At 35.3% G+C, this 21119-nt stretch overlaps 1 protein-coding gene across 6 annotated transcripts in view; it reads left to right on the top strand.

The window, feature by feature from the left end:
• The window catches only part of LOC115214792 (receptor-type tyrosine-protein phosphatase T), a 426610-nt gene that overhangs the window by 139056 nt on the left and 266435 nt on the right, over positions 1-21119 (top strand). For all 6 annotated transcript variants that reach the window (XM_036505346.1, XM_036505347.1, XM_036505345.1 and 3 more), the window contains 3 exons: positions 11258-11423; positions 13107-13279; positions 19480-19571. In XM_036505346.1, coding sequence (XP_036361239.1) covers positions 11258-11423; positions 13107-13279; positions 19480-19571 — 431 coding nt within the window. The remainder of the gene's footprint in view (positions 1-11257; positions 11424-13106; positions 13280-19479; positions 19572-21119) is intronic.

Below are 21119 nucleotides of genomic sequence, written 5' to 3'. Positions count from 1 at the left end.
TTCCTTATCAAAATGACCTTCCCTTAAAGGAATTGAATCTTAAATAGCTTCATAATTTTTACAGATGTACATGTTTGAATTATTCAATGTGTCCCAGCTTATATAAGAAACTATAATGTGCTTGAAGAATATTTGGCTGCTAATATTAGCAGATGGAGCGACCATCGAGAGGCTCCTCCATTGGCATGTTGTGTTTTGGAAATGTTTCTGTAATTTTGAAGAGCACTCACCGCCGATTTACTCTCATAGCTCCAGTTTAAGTTTAGATACGAAGCAGATATTTCTGTATGGAACTTGGCTTTTTACAAAGTGTTTAAGCTGTAATTAATCCGGCTTCTTTTCTGATTTATTATAATCGGTTCTTTAATCGACGTATAAAATTTTGTTAAATCTTTGTATTAAGTACAAAAGTTACGAAATGTTGACTTAAGTTTATTTTATGCATTTTTCGTTATAATTTCTTAGTTTCAAAATAAATTTGTAATCCCACCAAATGTCATGACGGAATGATTATTTCCCTTGAAATAACTGTCCATAATGCTTTATACATTCTATTAATATAACTGGAAGAAGAATAGGACAAGAATTCACTGCTACTTCTAGCGTGTTGAGTGTCAGCTCGTAAACTCCATTATAGTTTTAGTCGACAACCAGCCAATATATTGCTCTCCTGCACACATCACATGCATCATGAACAAAACAACATATTAATGTTTCTCTATTTTAACACACAATATGTTCTAACATCAGATGATATTCCACTATTTTTATAATTTATATGATATGCACAAAATATATTGTGTTTAAACAATGCTAAAAATACGAGCCATTCTGTTGAATTACAGCAGGTATTCACATGTTACCGTCCATATAAATTAAATAACCTATTGCCCTCAAACAAAACTACCATTTTCTTTTGTAAATTGTATGATTACAATTTGGAACATAACTAAAGTGGGCTTGCCTCATGAATTTAGATGATAGTTTGTATAGGTGGTTGTGTACGTAGAGAATTCTAAATGACGTGAAATTTTCCAAGAAAATAATTTCACGGGGGCAAGTATAATGACTTTCAGACAAAAGCAGAGACAATTTGTAAAACTTAAGAACAAATTTCACAAAAAAATTGCATTTTCCTATTTTGTGGGAAATTTAGTCTTTGTTGATATGTAACGTTACAGTTACAGACTTGTTCCGATCACATTAGACTTTTTTAGCGACGCATAGTATAAACGAGTAGAAACGTCTTTTGGACAATAAACATGAGACAAGGGAAATAACTCATGTGGAACAATGGCGTGAACTTTGATAATTCATGCGAAGTGGAGTGGTGATCAGAAGAGTATACGTTGATATGTATGTTTTAAAAATATCAAACAATTAAAACAGAGTAATATGTTAATTATATATTTGATCTTATTAAGTATAAACAGTTTTGAAACAAACAGTTCATTCAAACACAATCACTTTTCATTGTTTATTATGTATGTCTTTGTAGTTCACTGTTTTTTCACACATAACCATAATGGTATCAATTCGATTGTTTATTTTAATGGTGCAATTAGCTGCTGTTGATATTTACCAGTGCAGTGATTACTGTTTTGCTTATTTCTATATTTTTGTATGTCTCTCATTTCATATCACCATACAACAGGGTATCTACAAGTGACGTATACATATCCGTTTTATATACATGCCATTTTTGGTTCATTTCTTTCTTAAAGGAATACTTATAAATTTAGATTTGTTTCTGATTACATAAGTAAAATTAATTTTATTTAAGACTAGCAGCATAGCCCGGCGTTGCCCGGGTATGTAAGAGCCCCTAGAAGGCAACGACTAATCCCAATCTAGTCCTTTCCCTCTAGGGAACGAAGGCGCATGTGTAGGTTGCAATGTCTTCTCTTCACTCCCAAATAACTATGAAACAGCTATCGATAATTCAACCCAACCAATTCCTACCAGGAAGAAATTACATTCGAGACTTTACCCCCAACACCGATACTTCTGCTAATAGCTGATGCAGCCGCAAGTTATTCGAATACTTTTTTTGTTTAAACTTTCTTTATAACTACCACCCCAAACGTTTTACCTTAAAATTTTGACGTACCCTAAGGGTCCTCGAACGCTACTTGCAAACTCTTGGTTTATCATAAACCGCTTTTGTCGTGTGCACCGAAAAACTTTTTCCATTCGTTTGTTCAGTTTGGTCACTTTTGACTTTTTCGTTGTTGTCACTCACATTGCTGCCCGCTTTTTTGCCGATTTTGTACATTTTTATACATTTTGGGATACTTACCCCACGTGTTCCGAGAGTTAAAAAGGTCGAGTTGCGTCCCTTAGACAGTCTGTGGTTTGTGTTTAATACACAAATCGGTTTGCTATGTGTGCCACATATGATTTAATTAACCGATTTTTTCCAGTAATAAAGTATCCTATTGGAATAAAAAGGGCCATATAGCTCCTTGGAGCAGACATGATGCTCGCTGTGAATTAAAAAAAAAAAATTCCTGCCAATTTGTGAAAGATATTGTCGAAAATATGTCATCTTGAATTTGAACGCGATTTCCCAAAATGGCATGATTTTATCGATTTGTTTCTGATGGTAAGGTATTACATGAAAAACTAACGTCAGAAATAAGTTTCTTAGGGTAACATTAAGCTTCACCATGAGTTTGGTGAAAATCGATTGCAAGTTGCGAAAACTACAACAGAAAATGTGTTGCATATAAAAAGCTTAGATTCTCGACCCCATGTCGAATTTATCGATTATTTTCAGAACTGGGGGAACTTTTCAAAATTTTCGCTGCGTTAGTTTTGAATTATGACATTGGGCTATGTGTGTGTCAAGTTTCATCAGAATCGGTTGAAAGCCGTGGTCAGGGTGAGGGTACAACCTGACAGACACACAGACACACAGACAGACAAACTGCCGTTTATATAGAGAGAGATGCATGGCAATGTAGGTAAAAAAACAAACAATGCAATAAAATATTAGAAAAAAGGAAGGAGCATAAGAAAACAGGTTCCATTAATGGTCTGTATAAGTGTAGAAATATGAATATATAGTTTTGGGTATTTCATGGAGAGAAACAGTTTTTAGATTTGTAAGTAACGTACGTTTAAATAGAACTAATATATGTACTGGGGTCCTGCATCATACGTCACCTACACAATTCAGATTCACAAAATAGATACACAGCCAGAGAATCACTTTTCCTCAACAGGTCCCGTTCTATTTAACATTAACCCAAAAAGAAATCAAAGAAAAATATCCCTTCACCTTCAAGCGATACAGGGACAAATTTCTTCAAGAATATCATACAAGCCACCTGTACTCGGATATACCTCAGTCAATAACGACTCCCTACTTGTAAGAGCCATACTACCTCAAAACTCCACTTAACAATTACTTAACAGAATCCGTCATGTGGAGCTATGTAGTTAGTCACTCTCTCCTTTTCCTTGAAGGCAGCATGCGTTGCTGGCAAAATTGGCTTTCATGTTTTAGTGTTATTGAAGTAGTGTTCATAATTACAATGTTCTTTTATCGCTACTGGAACTAAAATCTAAGTTACGTAAATGTTAACTCATGCTCAAACGATGATGGTAATCAATGTGAACTCTCAGATTGACGTATTTTTTCATTCGAAAATATTTGCTATTTTAATCTTGAAAATTATCCAACTTTCTTTGACTGGCAATAACTGATAAATTGTAGCATTATTGAAGAACATGGAACATAATTTCCGTTTGCTAAATAAAGGAAACCAAAGAAAAAAAGATGACAATATATAATATGAATATTACTTTGAGTAATCTGGGGATTAATAATTCTTGATGTTTTGTTAACTCGATGACATATAAAGATTGTGCCCAGACCTTTAGAAACTTATTTGAAAGTATATAAACGACATATTTAGATTAAGATCAATTTTTTCTGTAAAATATCATATATATATATATATATATATATATATATATATATATATATATATATTATATATATATATATATATATATATATAATATAACACTTTCTGTACACAGTACGACAAATAATTCTACTTATAGATGTATGGATGCTGTGTACATTTGTGTAGTATAAATTCAAAATTAATGAGGGAATATCATGAAGATCTTGGAGAATGTCAACATTTCAAGTCCCTCTACATAATCGACGGTACGTAGTAAGCATCAAGATGCTTAGTAACGGTAAAGAAAGGAGAATCTCTCACATTCTCTATTACCGTCCTACAAACTAGTGGTCACCTTTACTTATTCTTAAGAGAGACTCTACCTCCCACGTAGTTTTGGTTCTATAAATAAAACAATATATTCACTTCGATTGACTTCATACAGATATTAGATATACTCTTTATTATACTGCATAATACTTACTGTATTATATGTATAAATCACAGAGGAAACTTTATTGGGCCACTCTACCGCCTAGAAATAGTAGACAGCAACTACCTCAGTACCCATCAAACTACCTTAACTAAACGAGGACGCTGTTAAGTCATCTTAAGCTTTAACACACTGCATTTTCTTTAGAATTGTTTCACCTGCCCTGTTACTACAGGGGCGGGGAACTCATACGGTGACATGTGTTATTGAAGTGTACTAAAGGTTAAAAAATACCCTTTAATTCTTCGTCATCGACAACGGATCGACACAGGATCATCTGAAACGCACCATCTCGACGGTGACTTACAGCTTTATCAGTTTTTTGTTGTTGTCTAGTATGACAATAAAACCCCCTAGCTGTTACTGGATGGTTAATGTCTTAACGGACAATATAGTCTTAATAATCAGTATACAGGTTGACAGATGGCAAATTCAAATCCATTGGAGGTAGTCGTTGTGTTCCTAAATGACATTTTCGGTTTTGTACGGACAAAATTTCGAACCGATGTTGTAGCAATGTTTACAAAATAGATCAAAACTTCCTTTCGAGGAGGATATTTATTTATCCTCTGCATTTTACAAGGAAGCCAGATATATGGAGCACACCTTGAAAGCTAATAACGCTTAAAAATTTATGTTTACGCATTGAATGATTTCTTTTCCGCATTCATTTCTTCTGTCTGCAACCATGGTTTTTATTGTAAATAGCCAGAACACTTGCTGATTTTCATGACTGTTATCTTAGATTTGTTGGCTTCTCTTGGATAACTTCTAGGTCGATATCCACGTGTTGAAAAACGTAGCAATAGAACTTTCACTTTCATTTATATCAGTTCGTTGAATATGTCACAATATTTTAATTTAGACCTATTCGGATATTATATAACCACTCTGCCTGACTCATTTCAGTTAATTCGTAGAAATCGATATATATATATATCGATATATACCTACGAGTGAGTGGTCAAACTAAAAAAGGGCACTCAACGAATTTATTGGGAGTTACATGTATGGATCAAAACAGTTTGATTCAAATTCGTTGGTACTCTTGGGTTTCTAGGGTCATGTTAGTCATCAGCTATTTTGAATTTGAATGACAAACGTTGATTGTTATTACCGTAAGGTGGGCTGTGATTGGTCGAGGAAGGAAGGTCACGCGGTGTCGTGGTATGATGTTGGTATATGGGTAACAGTTAGTTGGAAAGTACCTCATGGCGAACTGTCATTCAAATTAAGAATGGCTAACGACTAGCATCACGCTTACAAGGCGTACCAACGAATTTAAATCATATTATTCTGATCTGTATATATATATATATATATATATTGCACACACACACATACAAATTTCAGTCGATAACTGATGAAGAATTAGTGTCCTTCTGTGTCTGTCCTATGTGTACGTTTTTTTTTTAGTATTTAATATATTTTCCATTCATGGAATAACTGAACAGCGCGCATCTCGACTTTCGTCAACAGTAAGTTTATATATATATATATATATAATTAATCAATATAGGGTGGCAAAAAAAAAAATTTTGTAGAATTTTTTTGTCACCAGCGGCCTAGTGGGAAAAAATTAAATAGTCATAGACCATTTTAAAGTTCAACATCAACAATCAAGGAACGGCCATAATAGGCCATTCACCCACTAGAAATAACAGCCAAAGCTTCAACCGCAAATAAAAATCAATTCCGTAAACAGGAGAAAATTTAAAAAACATTTACCTGTAATTTCTTATACGATGCACCGTTTCATCTGCTGTTTAATGGCAAACTAACCTGATTAAATTAAATCAAGCCAATCTTCCATAGGCCCTCAGATTCTTCAGTAAGAAATAGCCCAAGTCGGAACAGATATTTACACGAGGCATTCCGACCCTGCCAGGTAATATCTGACCTAAAATTTTCAAATCATCGCACTCGCGCCAATTTATCGGCAGCAAATAAATATAAGCCGTTGATTCCATTACGGAATTAACCAGAAAATTCATAATTAATCAATATAGGGTAGCAAAAAAAAAAATTTTGTAGAATTTTTTTGCCACCAGCGGCCTAGTGGGAAAAAATTAAATAGTCATAGACCATTTTTAAGTTCAACATCAACAATCAAGGAACGGCCATAATAGGCCATTCACCCACTAGAAATAACAGCCAAAGCTTCAACGCAAATAAAAATCAATTCCGTAAACAGGAGAAAATTTAAAAAACATTTACCCTGTAATTTCTTATACGATGCACCGTTTCATCTGCTGTTTAATGGCAAACTAACCTGATTAAATTAAATCAAGCCAATCTTCCATAGGCCCTCAGATTCTTCAGTAAGAAATAGCCCAAGTCGGAACAGATATTTACACGAGGCATTTCCGACCCTGCCAAGGTAATATCTGACCTAAAATTTTCAAATCATCGCACTCGCGCCAAATTTATCGGCAGCAAATAAATATAAGCCGTCGATTCCATTACGGAATTAACCAGAAAATTCATAATTAATCAATATAGGGTGGCAAAAAAAAAAAATTTTGTAGAATTTTTTTGCCACCAGCGGCCTAGTGGGAAAAAATTAAATAGTCATAGACCATTTTTAAGTTCAACATCAACAATCAAGGAACGGCCATAATAGGCCATTCACCCACTAGAAATAACAGCCAAAGCTTCAACCGCAAAGAGCTTTGGCTGTTATTTCTAGGGGTGAATGGCCTATTATGGCCGTTCCTTGATTGTTGATGTTGAACTTAAAAATGGTCTATGACTATTTAATTTTTTCCCACTAGGCCGCTGGTGGCAAAAAAATTCTACAAAATTTTTTTTTTTTTTTTGCCACCCTATATTGATTAATTATGAATTTTCTGGTTAATTCCGTAATGGAATTGACGGCTTATATTTATTTGCTGCCGATAAATTTGGCGCGAGTGCGATGATTTGAAAATTTTAGGTCAGATATTACCTTGGCAGGGTCGGAAATGCCTCGTGTAAATATCTGTTCCGACTTGGGCTATTTCTTACTGAAGAATCTGAGGGCCTATGGAAGATTGGCTTGATTTAATTAATCAGGTTAGTTTGCCATTAAACAGCAGATGAAACGGTGCATCGTATAAGAAATTACAGGGTAAATGTTTTTTAAATTTTCTCCTGTTTACGGAATTGATTTTTATTTGCGGTTGAAGCTTGGCTGTTATTTCTAGTGGGTGAATGGCCTATTATGGCCGTTCCTTGATTGTTGATGTTGAACTTAAAAATGGTCTATGACTATTTAATTTTTTCCCACTAGGCCGCTGGTGGCAAAAAAATTCTACAAAATTTTTTTTTTTGCCACCCTATATTGATTAATTATGAATTTTCTGGTTAATTCCGTAATGGAATCGACGGCTTATATTTATTTGCTGCCGATAAATTTGGCGCGAGTGCGATGATTTGAAAATTTTAGGTCAGATATTACCTTGGCAGGGTCGGAAATGCCTCGTGTAAATATCTGTTCCGACTTGGGCTATTTCTTACTGAAGAATCTGAGGGCCTATGGAAGATTGGCTTGATTTAATTTAATCAGGTTAGTTTGCCATTAAACAGCAGATGAAACGGTGCATCGTATAAGAAATTACAGGGTAAATGTTTTTTAAATTTTCTCCTGTTTACGGAATTGATTTTTATTTGCGGTTGAAGCTTTGGCTGTTATTTCTAGTGGGTGAATGGCCTATTATGGCCGTTCCTTGATTGTTGATATATATATATATATATATATATATATGCACATATATAATTATGTATATATGTTTGTATACACGCATACATAAATTCAGGCAGAGAAAACAAAACACACATGAATCTTAATCTCGTGATCTATTCAGTTTTGACCCTGCTAAACTTTGTTCCTGGACCTGATAAGTATTATATGCTTTTTTCACCAATATCCACCGTGCACCGACACTGTCTCCCTTTTCCAAGCTGTAATTCTCACAATCTTATTTGTTAAAGTAATTTTATAATGCTGATTCTATAAGGAGAAGCTTCTGGTTTCCAGTTCTAGTATTGCATATGTTTCTTAATTACGTAATTATGAAATTAATATAACGCGTGTGTAATTACATACAATTACAGAAGTGTGTATGTGTGTTTATGGTTGCGTATATTTATATAGTTCCCACTATAAATGAGTGATTCTGACTGTCTCTATGTGAGTAAGTACTAACGCAACAATGATTTTACATTCAAGATTGGTTAACAATACTGAAATAAAACGATCAATCATTGCCAATGAGAGAAATATCTAAAGCAATATAATCATGAAGAGAAAATAAACATTGATAACCTCTGCAAAGATAAGAGAAAGTTGTTACTCCAATCTATGATGGTTGTCATTCGCTGATAGCTGATTGGAAATAAAAGAACTTATGGCTAAAAAGTTTTTAAGCAGACGTTATTCACGTGGGAATACTTCAGTGTGTATACGTAGATGTTAGTTTCAATTTTTCTCACGAGTAAATCGAGTCATATTTACAACCGACCATAAATTCACGTCTGTTTACGTTTATATCTTCGGTGCAAAAGTGAGATCTCAACGCTGAATGGGAAATGGTAATGTCCATGACGACTAGATCAAGTTTATGATCTTCCATATAACGTAAATGTACGTAATGTACGATGACTGTAATGATCTCCATGTGTGTGTGTATGAATTCGTGTGTGTGTGTGTGTGTGTTTGAGCATATATACCTACATACACACGCTTGTTATAAAGAATAGCTGTGGATACAATGAGAATGTATACAGATTGATTATATGATTTGAATGTGTGGAAAAATATATATCTAACCTTCCCTATTTGACGCTAGATTTTGCATAAAGTATCACGTAATAAGTACTGTTTATTGTTTAACTAATGGTTGTTTGTTCCTTCTCGAGCCACGCCTGGCTCATAGAGCCGGTTTCCCGGTTTCCTTGGTGTATAGGTTCCCCACCTGGGCGGGACACCGGTCCATCGCAGGTGAGCTGCAAGATGCAGGAGGAAAGCGTGAGAGAAAGTTGTGGCGAAAGAGTCAGCAGAAGTTCGCCATTACCTTCTACCGGAGCCGCGTGGAGCGTAGGTGTTTCGCTCATAAACACACACATCGCCCGGTCTGAGATTTGAACCTGCGATCCCTCGACCGCGAGTCCGCTGCTCTAACCACCAGGCCATGGGACTCCATTTAACTAATGGTGCGCTGTTAAAATTTCAAACAGTAACTTTAGATACCGAAAGTATGGAAGGAATGGGCTGACAGATTGGTTTTGTATTACATTTCATTTCAATTACACCATATTGTGAATAAAATGTACATGATGTTCGGGCTAAATTTGATAAGTTTCTATGTCAGCTGTCTTTTCGGAAACAGCTTGGTGTATTGGTGAACAATCAACGGTGTTGGAGAGTATTCAGATTAAGGTCGTAGTTGAAAAAAAGTTAGATAATATGAAGAACTAAAAGTCATCTGAATATTGGAAAGGAGTTATTTTTATCATGAGGACACGCACCTGATATCAAAGTGCTTATATCATGACCGCTGATATCGATCCTCTGTAGACACTGTGAAGGCTGTAAAACGTGCCGTGGACAGCTGCAATGGAGACTACGAATCTGTGGACAGCATGAAGGGACACAATAAGCATTCTGACATTGTCTGCACACCGAAATTCCTCCCCACATCTTTGAATAGGTCCGTCGGCTCTATTCCCACGGTTATGTGAAGCTCCTGGAGACCTTAACCAATCCCTGTCTAAAGAGGGTTGTTGCTGGAAGTCTATATGTGTAGCAGCAGGACACGAATCCTTGTCGTATTGCCGGAAAGTCAAAAGTGGTTGTGAGAATTTTTACGACTTCACTAGCCTCAATTTCTCGCTCTATAATTCCTCCGATTATAACCTCATGAATTACTATCTGTGGGGTACGGTTGAGAAAGAAACCGTCTACTCTGTCGGCAGCACCAAAGCCAAACTGATAGCCAAGACCAAGGAAGTATTCAAAGATCTTCCCACGTTCTGAAGCTGTCTTGAGGCCGGGGTAGAAGCTGAGGGTGGCTGCATTGAGTAAACTGTTAATACCCAGCCATAATCTAATTGATATTTTAAAAATTGGGGGCGGGATGGCACATTGATTTCTTTCCCTTTTATGCAAACTGTTAAATTTATTCCGAACACTTTGTATATTGTTTAATTAATGACCATCGTCATATTCACATATATGCAAATTAAACTGAACTGCCAAATACGACACTCTCGAATTTGTGACTGATCATTTTGTAGCTGAATGTTCTATGTAGTGATTGGGAAGAGACCAGTTTAACCTTCCCTGAAAAGTGGTCAACAAACCGTGATTCACCCTCTCTCGAGACTCTTCCTTCCTTTCTTTTCCGCTCATCAAAAGCGTGGAAGGAAGGTGTTTCAATTTATGTTTCCCCTACAACTATGTCACACACACACACGCACACACATACACACATACACACGTATATACATATTCATAAATATCATCGCACGTGGATTGTTGGCTATTTTTCTTTATTTTTCTTTCATTCTCTTTGGACTTTACTGTTTCCGACGAAGAGATTATGCTCGAAACTTTAACAACTCTTTCTATTCCCCAAACGTCTAATTAATATATTTCTTGTGCACGTCCTCCCGTTCGTCTTTTTGTGTGTTTTTCTCTTTTTTTAATTGTTTGTTTATTTGAATTAACTATATATATATATAACGTATATTATCAGATATAGCAAAAATCGAATATCAATAAAAATTAAAGGAGGGCTGTTAGTCACCAGTATTACAATATCTGTATAACATGTAATTACAAAATGTGTTTCTTTTTTTATTGTAGAACCGCCTGTTTTACGATCTAAACCTGTGGTGCCGAGGAATAAAATATCAGCTACAAACATGACGATTGAGTGGACTCCATGGAACCAACGAAATGGAGATATTGGTGACCCCCCAATCCTATGGTATACAATATGGGTGAAAACAGCAGCGGAAACTAATTTTAGGTAAGTTAGCAATATTGCTTTCTTTAGCATAAACAAAATTATAATGTTCTATACATAATGTACTTTAGACATATGTATGTTATATAGTTATGAAACATATTGTATAAATATGTACTTTCATCTTTTGGTACACTGTTGTTAAGTACCTTTCAAAAGGTGACGATGATGATATGAGACAGCTGATATCCTTGTAATGTTACGCATATCGCTTCCGAAGAGAAGATATATGTCTATATCTCTGAATTCAAAAGACAACTGTTTATACAAAATTCAATATTATTCCAATGTCCTAATGTTATGAAACATTTTCTTCCTTGGCCCTGCATACCAGGCCAATATTTTGCAGGAGAGGGTTTATCGTCAATAACATAGATGGATTATATTGAATGAGTATGTTTCAAAGAGATAACAGATATTCTATATCGGATTTGAAATCCAAATGCACAAAGAATGGTTGATGTTTTTATACTCTACCAGCTCATCGCATTCTTCTGCATGGCATAGTCATAGAATTTAGTTTAAATACGTGATTATTCTATGGCATATTTTATCAAATCATAATTGTGAAACACCAATTTGACCCCAATAAGACAAATAGAAAGGATAGTTGTCCGTGTTAATATGTAAATACTTAAACTTATTTTTATGTAGGAATGATACTGTGGCGTTCATGGTTTTTCAAACAAATTCTTTTCACGCAATGAAAAGAATCACGTAGACAAAAATGTTATTCCTTCCATAACGAATACCATTTTTGTTCTAAACAAATACATGTCGTTTCGAGTAACCTTTTGTTCTTCCATATTTCCTATATACTAGATTTGATATTTTTTTTCTTACGAACAGTCTTATATTTTAAAAAGATGGAGAAATATCTAAATGCATTAATGGTTTGCCAAATAAATGGACTGACCTCATTGTAGATTCAGCTTCCCATCAATCACAGAGTGGTCTACAGTATCCGCATCGTATATATCTATATATATATATATATATATATATATATATATATATATATATATATATATATCTACGACAATAACTGCCATGGATCTAATAAATGAATATTTGTCGTGTATAACATATGACTAGTCATTAAAGAAGAATTTAGTCACCTAACTGTTGTGGTTTGAGTTCTTTTAACGTATGCAGTTACAGATTTAAAATGGGAGTGCCAATTCGATAAAAAATATTATAAAGATAATTATTACGAAGTTGATATACACTAAGTATATCAATTCACGGCCAAATTTGAAGTCGGATTTAGCTTTTGCTTACTTTTTGTCATGAAATAATGCTTTATTCTGACATTTGATATTCTGATAGGCAATGGTTAGATACCATGTTCAAATGAATTTAGTTGATTATACCCGTTGCTACTTACATATTTTCCTACTTCAGGCGGTGAGGAGGAAACGCTGTTCTTGGCTTCAAGCCATGGAACCAGATATAAAAAAGGATAAAACTAAATAAAGTTATTTTTGTTCGATGCTCAACTACTGATTCTCCCCTTCTCAGGTTGGTAATAAACGCCACCATAATGAATGTCTTTACAATTGATTGACATAGCATTTCCCAAAACACACTTTGGTACAATTCGTACATTTCATCCAAAACGGATGTTAACCATTATAGCTTCTATGATACAAATTATAATGATTAATATTATTATATTATTTGCAGGATGATGGGTCTCATTTACCACACGTTCTGTCGTGAAAAAAGAGTATGTAGCCATATCATTCAAGAACTTCGACCAAGTACACGATACAAAATCTATATTGTTACAAGAAGAGATGGTGATGGAGGTTCGGGCCCACCAGGACCAAGTATATTTGCGAAAACGTTATGCAGCAGTAAGTACTTAAGATAAAAAAAATTATTGTATATATACACACGCACACACACACACACACACACACACACACACACACACACACACACACACACACACACACACACACACACACACACACACACACACACACACACACACACACACACACACACACACATATATATATATATACAGGGGCTGAACAAAATAATGGAAACACCTTAAATTTTCAAACAAATTTATTTTAATATGGAGTAGGACCACCTTTGGCAGTGATTACAGTTTTAAGTCTACGAGGAATGGACTCGTACAAACTTTGAATTGTTTCCAAAGGAATTTTTGTCCATTCTTTAGCTAAAACAGTCTCCAGTTCTTGTAGTGATGATGGTGGATGATATCGACTCCTTACTTGTTTTTCTAAAAAGCACCTTAAGTGTTCAATAATATTGAGATAAGATGTTCAACTTCCCTAGAATGCTCCTCGTGCCATTCAGTAACAAATTTAGCTGTGTGAATTAGTGCATTATCATCCTGAAATATTGCGTTTCCTTCCCGAAACAGTTCCGCAACCATAGGATGAGTTTGATCAGATAAAATGTTTAAATAGTCTTGACTATTAATTATGCCATGAAGAGAAACCATTGGGTCGGCAGATTTCCAAATACCCCCCCCCCCGCCCTGATCATCACAAATCCTCCTCGAAGGTAGTCTGGGTCAAATGCTTCTTTTGGCTATCTCCACATGTATATTCAGCCGGTGGTCGGACCAATTCTGTAGGCTTTTACGTCACTCTAAACGCTTAACAACGTTTGTTTTCGAAAGTAGTGATTTTCTGATTGCAGCCTTCCCATGAAATCTGCCTTTGTGCAGCTCCTGACGAACAGTTTTTGTGGAAACTGGGTTCTCGAGGTGGTCATTAAGCTCTGCATTTTATACTCAGACACTGTCTCTGTTAAACTGTTAAATCCACCACCGAGATATTTCATTCTTGTTTTAGTATTGAGTTCCCTTTTTTTTACTTCATTGCTCTCTCTCTCTCTCTCCCTCTCTCTGTCTCTCTCTATGCACCCCTATCTCTCCCTCTCTATCTGTCTGTCTGTCTACCCGTCTGTCTGTCTACTTATCTCTCTCTCTCCCTCTTTCTCTCTCTCTCTCTATATATATATATACACATACACACAATAACTATATACATACACACACATGTATATCAATGTGTATCCACACGCACACATACAGACACAGTCGCACACACACACAGAGGCATAATTTGTGTGTGTATAGGACGTCCATGTCTTTACAGGTGTGTATGAGAATGTGTGTGTATGTAGTGAGACAAATATACTTCATGTATTTGGTGTAATATATTTCTGTTATTGGCATTGATATTTTGTTTATTGCAGACCGTAATGATTATATCTAAATCTGAAGATTTATGAATCATTGAAAAATTCCGATTTAAGACAAAACATTGTACTTCTTGAACACAATCATATAATTAACATGATGATGTATCTTTTATTATTTGAAGAATTATTATTTAATTTAAGCAAAATCTCAATACTAGTTCCACAAAAAGTCTATATACGTTGCTATATTTGTACACCTTATGTTATAGTCGTGTAACTAACTCCCTTCTAGTATCCTACTGCTGTAGTTTAAACAAAAGTTACTCGAACTGATTCTAATAAATAGGTACGTAGAAGCGTCTTGTATTAAATTCTGATGCATCATACTATAAACAAAATAATCATTTGAATTCTTAGCTTATTTTTGTGAGTTAATATTTCTCTGACAGCTGTTAAACATTCTCAGGCAAACAGCTACGTTTTTACATTTAACATTTAATCACAATGAAATGACATACTTCCATAGAAGCAGTTTTGTCCTGAGGTTTTAATGACATCAGTCTTTCCTGTACAAGTATTGAATAGTTTTAGATGTTTTGCTGTGATACATAAAAAGAGTGTGCATAACTTATTAAATTATTCATAGGCATTTTCTCCGTAATTCAAATGAAAAAGCACATGGTTTCAAGTTGATGTTGAAAATTAATTATATCAAAAGAAATTGCACAAAGATATATAATTCACTAAATAGTTTTTTTCCAGATTGAAAGTAATTTTGTTGAAAAATATACTTTATCTTTTAATTTCATTTACACTTTAGGGAAGGCATTTGTTGTAGAAATGTAAAGTGTAGAGACAGAAAAGAGTGTTGGCGGGGGTGGTATTCATTATGTAAATCTGAAGTGAGCAAAAATAGAAATAACTTATTCTTAGGAAACAAATTTCTTCACTAATTCTACATCAAATATGTTTGGATCAATCTTATAATATATCCTCCCTAGCAACACTGCCCTTACGAGATTGCCACCAACACACGGTCTTCCCCAGTTAAGATCCTAACACGTCCGTATTGTAACTGTATCTACCCAATTATTGTCCTAATCTACTCGCATTTCTCACTGTCTTTACCAGTTAGTATCCTAAAATGTTTGTATTCCTGTCAGTTTGCACCAGTTAGTACCGAGCAGACAAATATAACAAATTTTCTTTCTCACATCCAAACTCATCCTTTCCAAATAAACAATCTCTAGACAGATCAAGTTGTTTGGTCTTGGCTTATACAAAACAACATATTCCACATCTTCCTACTGTAGAACCGACTGATACTTACAGTCAGCCTAGAGAATGGAGTTCTTTCAGATCCACTCTACGAATGCCTTTCACCAACATCGCATTTAATACATCTAAATGCTCCCACTAATAGGCTTTTACCCACCATCGCAATGATTCTAAGACTTTTATAGAAAAGCAAATGTCTCATACTGCCTGTTGGTATAGCATCTGGATTGCCTTCACTTAAACTATCTCTAGATCCTATACATAGTTGATCAAACGTACATGAAACAACGGGGAAATTGCCCTGAAATGAGTTTTTACTGCTTTACAAGAGACAAAATATAATTGTATCACAATGTTTTATGCTTGAAGAAAAATAAAGTTGGATGTTTAAGGCTTGAACACTCTTGATCGCAGATCGATTTGCCCGGGGTTGAACTGAGAGTAAACAACAACAACAGCTATTAGTTCAGACCAGGAACAATGCTGCTTCTACCTGACGAAAATTTAGGTTTCCAAATAGGAGTTATTCCTTACCTCTTTTGCAACCGCTACAAAAACATCTGCTCTTCTCTACTACTAACACTACTACTACTACTACTACTACTACTACTACTACTACTATTGCTGCTGCTGCTACTGCTGCTGCTGCTGCTACTACTACTTCTACTACTAGTAATAATAATCCTTTTATCTACAAGCACAAGGCCTGAAATGTAGGGGAGGGGTAAATCGATTTTATCGACCCCAGTATACTCAATGTTATTGTCCCAGAAAGGATGAAAGGCAAAATGGACCTCGGCAGAATTTGATCTCAGAAGGTGGAGACAGACGGAATGCGGCTATGCATTTCCCCTGGCGTGCTAACGGTTCCGCCTGCTAGCCGCGTGCTTTGAGAATGATCAAGAAAAGTAGTAACAAATTTCTTGACCAGATCCCAGAGAAACCAACAATCTATGAAATTCAAACAGTTGTGTTGACATCAACCGCCCACATTCTCAGGCAGTTTCTCTCCATCTAAAATATATGTACTTTAGTCGGAAGATGAAATAAAATGCAAATCAATCAGAAAGAGGAATTGGACCGAACCTGAGTCAAATCAAAATAATAATAATAACAATAATAATAATCCTTTCACAGTCCTACAGAAAATTTCTCTCTTAGGGACAGCAAGGAATATCAAGACGGTTCTAAGCACTTGAAAGACTGCTGAAAATTTGTTGATACCTAAGGTTACAGGTAGCAACCCATAACTCATATAAATACTACCAGGAATGAGACCGAACCTGAGTCAACCTAAATAATAATAACAACAATAATAATAACCCCTCTACGCAAGCCCCTCGACACTGTATCCCATAATACTCTCTCCTAATCCTTTTTCATCAGAGCAATAACAGTCTTCTCCAACACTCGTTAACGGAATATCAACAGCATTACTTTCATAAATCTCTGGCTGGCTTGCTTCTTTGACTGAATTCTAAAACACAACTCAATGGATACTTGTATGATGTATTTCATACTATAACCCGCGCTTCAAAGTTCAGCAGCTCCACTTCACAAACATACACACACACAAACACAAACACACACACACACCTATACGCCATTAAAAGTATTTATGTTACACATTTCTGTTAGGACGTAGTTTTTGCATAGTTATCCTCGAGTTATATGTGAAGGAGAGCCCTCATATATAATAAAGCAAATGTAGTGAAGTTCAGTTAAGACTGGGGCCCTCTTGTACTGTAGCTTGCAGTCTTTGACATAAAGTGATGATGTGTGGAAGTAATAAGCATTCGATATCTATTTAGTTTTTGTTGGTAGTTAAAGAAGAGGCATGCAAGTTGCATTCCGTTTCAATACGTTTCACTCTGTAAATCTTACCGGTTGAAGAAGCTATTTCTAGAGTAAGGTAGAAAATAATGATTAACATGAAATGTTAAAAAGTGTTTCCCTTTGAATATGACACTAATTTATTTTCTAGTTTGGAAATTAATTTCCACCTAATTTCTTAGTAGAAGTAATTACAATAAGACATAGTTTGTTCCTTGGGTTCAATAGCTTCATCGTATTGTTTGCTAAATTGAAGAGAGAAGTCTGTCATTTAGACTGATTAACGTTCGATGAATTAATACAAACTACTGTAATTTGCTTCAAAAGTCTTGTACATGGCTGTAAATAGAAAGACACTGTGACATCATGTCATCCATTTTCTTTATTAAACTACTTTAAAGATAAGGTTTTAAACTATTACAACGTCTAAAATACTTATCAAATATATTTTGACGTGAAACTGAACAAATATAGTCTTTATGGGGTTGTGAAATTTCAAAAAGAGCGTTATAATAAAGCTGAACTAATACAGTGATGCTCGCAAGTTGTAATGCATGACAACTTATTTCGTGACACTTCCTTTCATATTAATTGCAACGTAAAGATACGATATCATAAATAGTGATGTCCGCTCGAAAGGGGAGGGAAGATCATTACTATTTGTTTATGTTTACGAAATTAATCTTGACTGAAATAAATAGAAATAAACACAGTTTAATGTTAATTGGTTATGTTCGATATGTGTCATCGCGATACATATTATATTTATATGTGTAATGGGTGTATGTATATAATATCTATAATATACGTAAGTTAAACACATGCACACACACACACACACCACACACACACACACACACACACACACATATATATATATATATAAATATATACACACACACACACACATATAATTATTGGTCCAGCCAAGATTAAACACAGATACGTCAATACATCCTTAAGTAAACCGCCACAAAATATTAATCTGAATATTTCTGTAAGGACGAATAAAGATATGATTTTGGCTACTCTCATCTCTTTCTTATTATGAATATAATGCATATTGACTAAATAAGTTGAAATAAAAAATTAGCTTAAATTTTTTGTATTCGGCATATGTCATCGCATATGTTATATATGTGTGTACATATATACACACACACACACATGAGGGTGCATGGGTTAGGGTGTTGCACACACGATCTACCGATTGTGATTACAGTTCTTAGACCAGGGGGTGCGTTGCGTTCTTCGGCAAAACAGTTCCTTTCATGTTGCTCTCCAATCTCTTCAACGTTGATGTGATGGAGAGACTTAGCCTATGTGTGGCACGAACATTTGATCCCCAGATCAATTGTGCAGGTTGTTCGCCAAGAGATGGACACTCATGCATCGTCTTCGGCAGGAGAGTCCATCTTATATATATATATATATATATATATTTATATATATCCAAATAGAGAGAGTGGAACACAGGCTACATATGTTTCCTATCTTGCAGATCCTCGGAAGTAATAATTACTCAACGACGGGTAATATACTAGCTACATATGGCGAAGACACCTTCATTATATGAAGGTTACATTGTTAAAGAATTCCATGTTAACCCACCGGAGGTATAAGTTGTGACAATTACACACACACAAACATGTATATATTACACACGCACACAGGAGGAGTCTGCATGTGCGATCGTATGTGTGTCTCATACTCTGCACTCAGAAAATGCAAAAAATGATTTTTCAAATTTATTTTCCAGAACCCGATTTACCTCCAAAAGTTGGTCAATTGTTATCAGCACCACAATATAACATTTCATATCCTAAAACGAAGATTACGATCACATGGTCGGTAAGTAAATCTTTCTCTTTGGCAATATTCATCCCTTTGTCTTTCGTAATTGGTTTTACTGAGTAAGATTTCCTGACAAAAAATACTCTTTGCTCATATTCACAATGACGAAAGAATGACATTCATTAGTTTATTTTAAATGTTTTCAAATTATGAATCACTCTGTCTGACTCTCCCTCTCTCCCTGTCTGTCTGCCTGTCTTTCCCCCCTCTCTTAAGGTATATTCATATATATATATATATAATATATATATATATATATATATATATATATAATATATATATATATATATAATTAATCCAAACATGAAAACAAAGAGAAAACACAACAACGCGAGGACGTGGAACAAGTATAGTATTATTGGACGCTCAGGAAAGGAAAGAAAGAAGGAGGATTCAACGTTTCGAGCGGAGCTCTTCGTCAGAAACACAGGAAAAGGAAAGATCCAAGGAAGGGAAGACGGAGGAAAAAATCGCCAACGATACACACGCGGTCACATTTTGATGTACACATACGATATTCCTTGTAATATTATGTTGCTTAATTTGATCAACTTCATATACCATTCAGAATTATATTTCATTTTCTGAAGATGACCGCAATGTCGTCGTTGGGATAACAGAATATGTATTTTCTACAGCATGTGTGGTATTTTTAAGCGATAAGATCTCATATTCATTTGATGCAGTTTCCATTATTTATTACTGTGTTGTCCTCCCTCCTAGATTGATGACATTGACTCTCCACTTAAACTGTATGTTGACACTTTCCAGAGAGATGTGAGCATGACAAGAGTCCAGCGGACAAATGTTTTAGGGAGAAAGGTCTAAGATATTAAGTCAGTGAGGAGTTGGCGATTATACACAACATAGGAGACGAAAGAAGGGAAGACGAATGTTTCACAAAGGCCAAGGTGGCAGTGGAAGAAAACCAACCTGTTTCAAAGTGCAAAGGCCGTTATAGTAGCTGTAGAAAGAGCAAGAAGACACAATACTGCTGTGGGTTTGATGCTGGGGAGTGAATTTATGTTAATCAGTCGAGTGTTTTTTCTCTGGATACCGATAACAATGTCGCTGGATGCAGGAGAGGCAGCGTCACTTCACCCGAGGTCAATGTAGTCTCAGTATTTGTGAGAGGACGAACTTGTTTCTTAAACTGAGAAGAAAGGATTGTTTTTGAAATGCAGCAATCGCTATGTTATCGGGTTACTCTCACTATATAAGGAGATCGGTTACAACCTGGTCTAACATCCGAACCGATCGTGAAGGGCTTGGTTTAGTATTTGTCATATCCGATGATGTTAGTCTTATTTCAGTAGCGAATGCGATTATCTGTTGTTGAAAGGGACAAGTTTGGTCTTTTGAAAGTTCATGAAGTCAATGCAGCCTTGGTGTGTGATCTCTAGGCTCCGTGTGAATGATGCTCATTTGGGGGAAGTTTAAGGAAGAATGAAGGTTAGCATCACATGCATAAGAACAGATATTATTTGATACAAAGTTGGTCACACATACTATGAAGGGATTGGGGTACAGATCTGCATCTTGGGA

The sequence above is a fragment of the Octopus sinensis genome, linkage group LG8, assembly GCF_006345805.1.
Source record: "Octopus sinensis linkage group LG8, ASM634580v1, whole genome shotgun sequence".
Lineage (NCBI taxonomy): Eukaryota > Metazoa > Mollusca > Cephalopoda > Octopoda > Octopodidae > Octopus > Octopus sinensis.
This window is presented reverse-complemented; position numbering and strand designations above follow the sequence as displayed.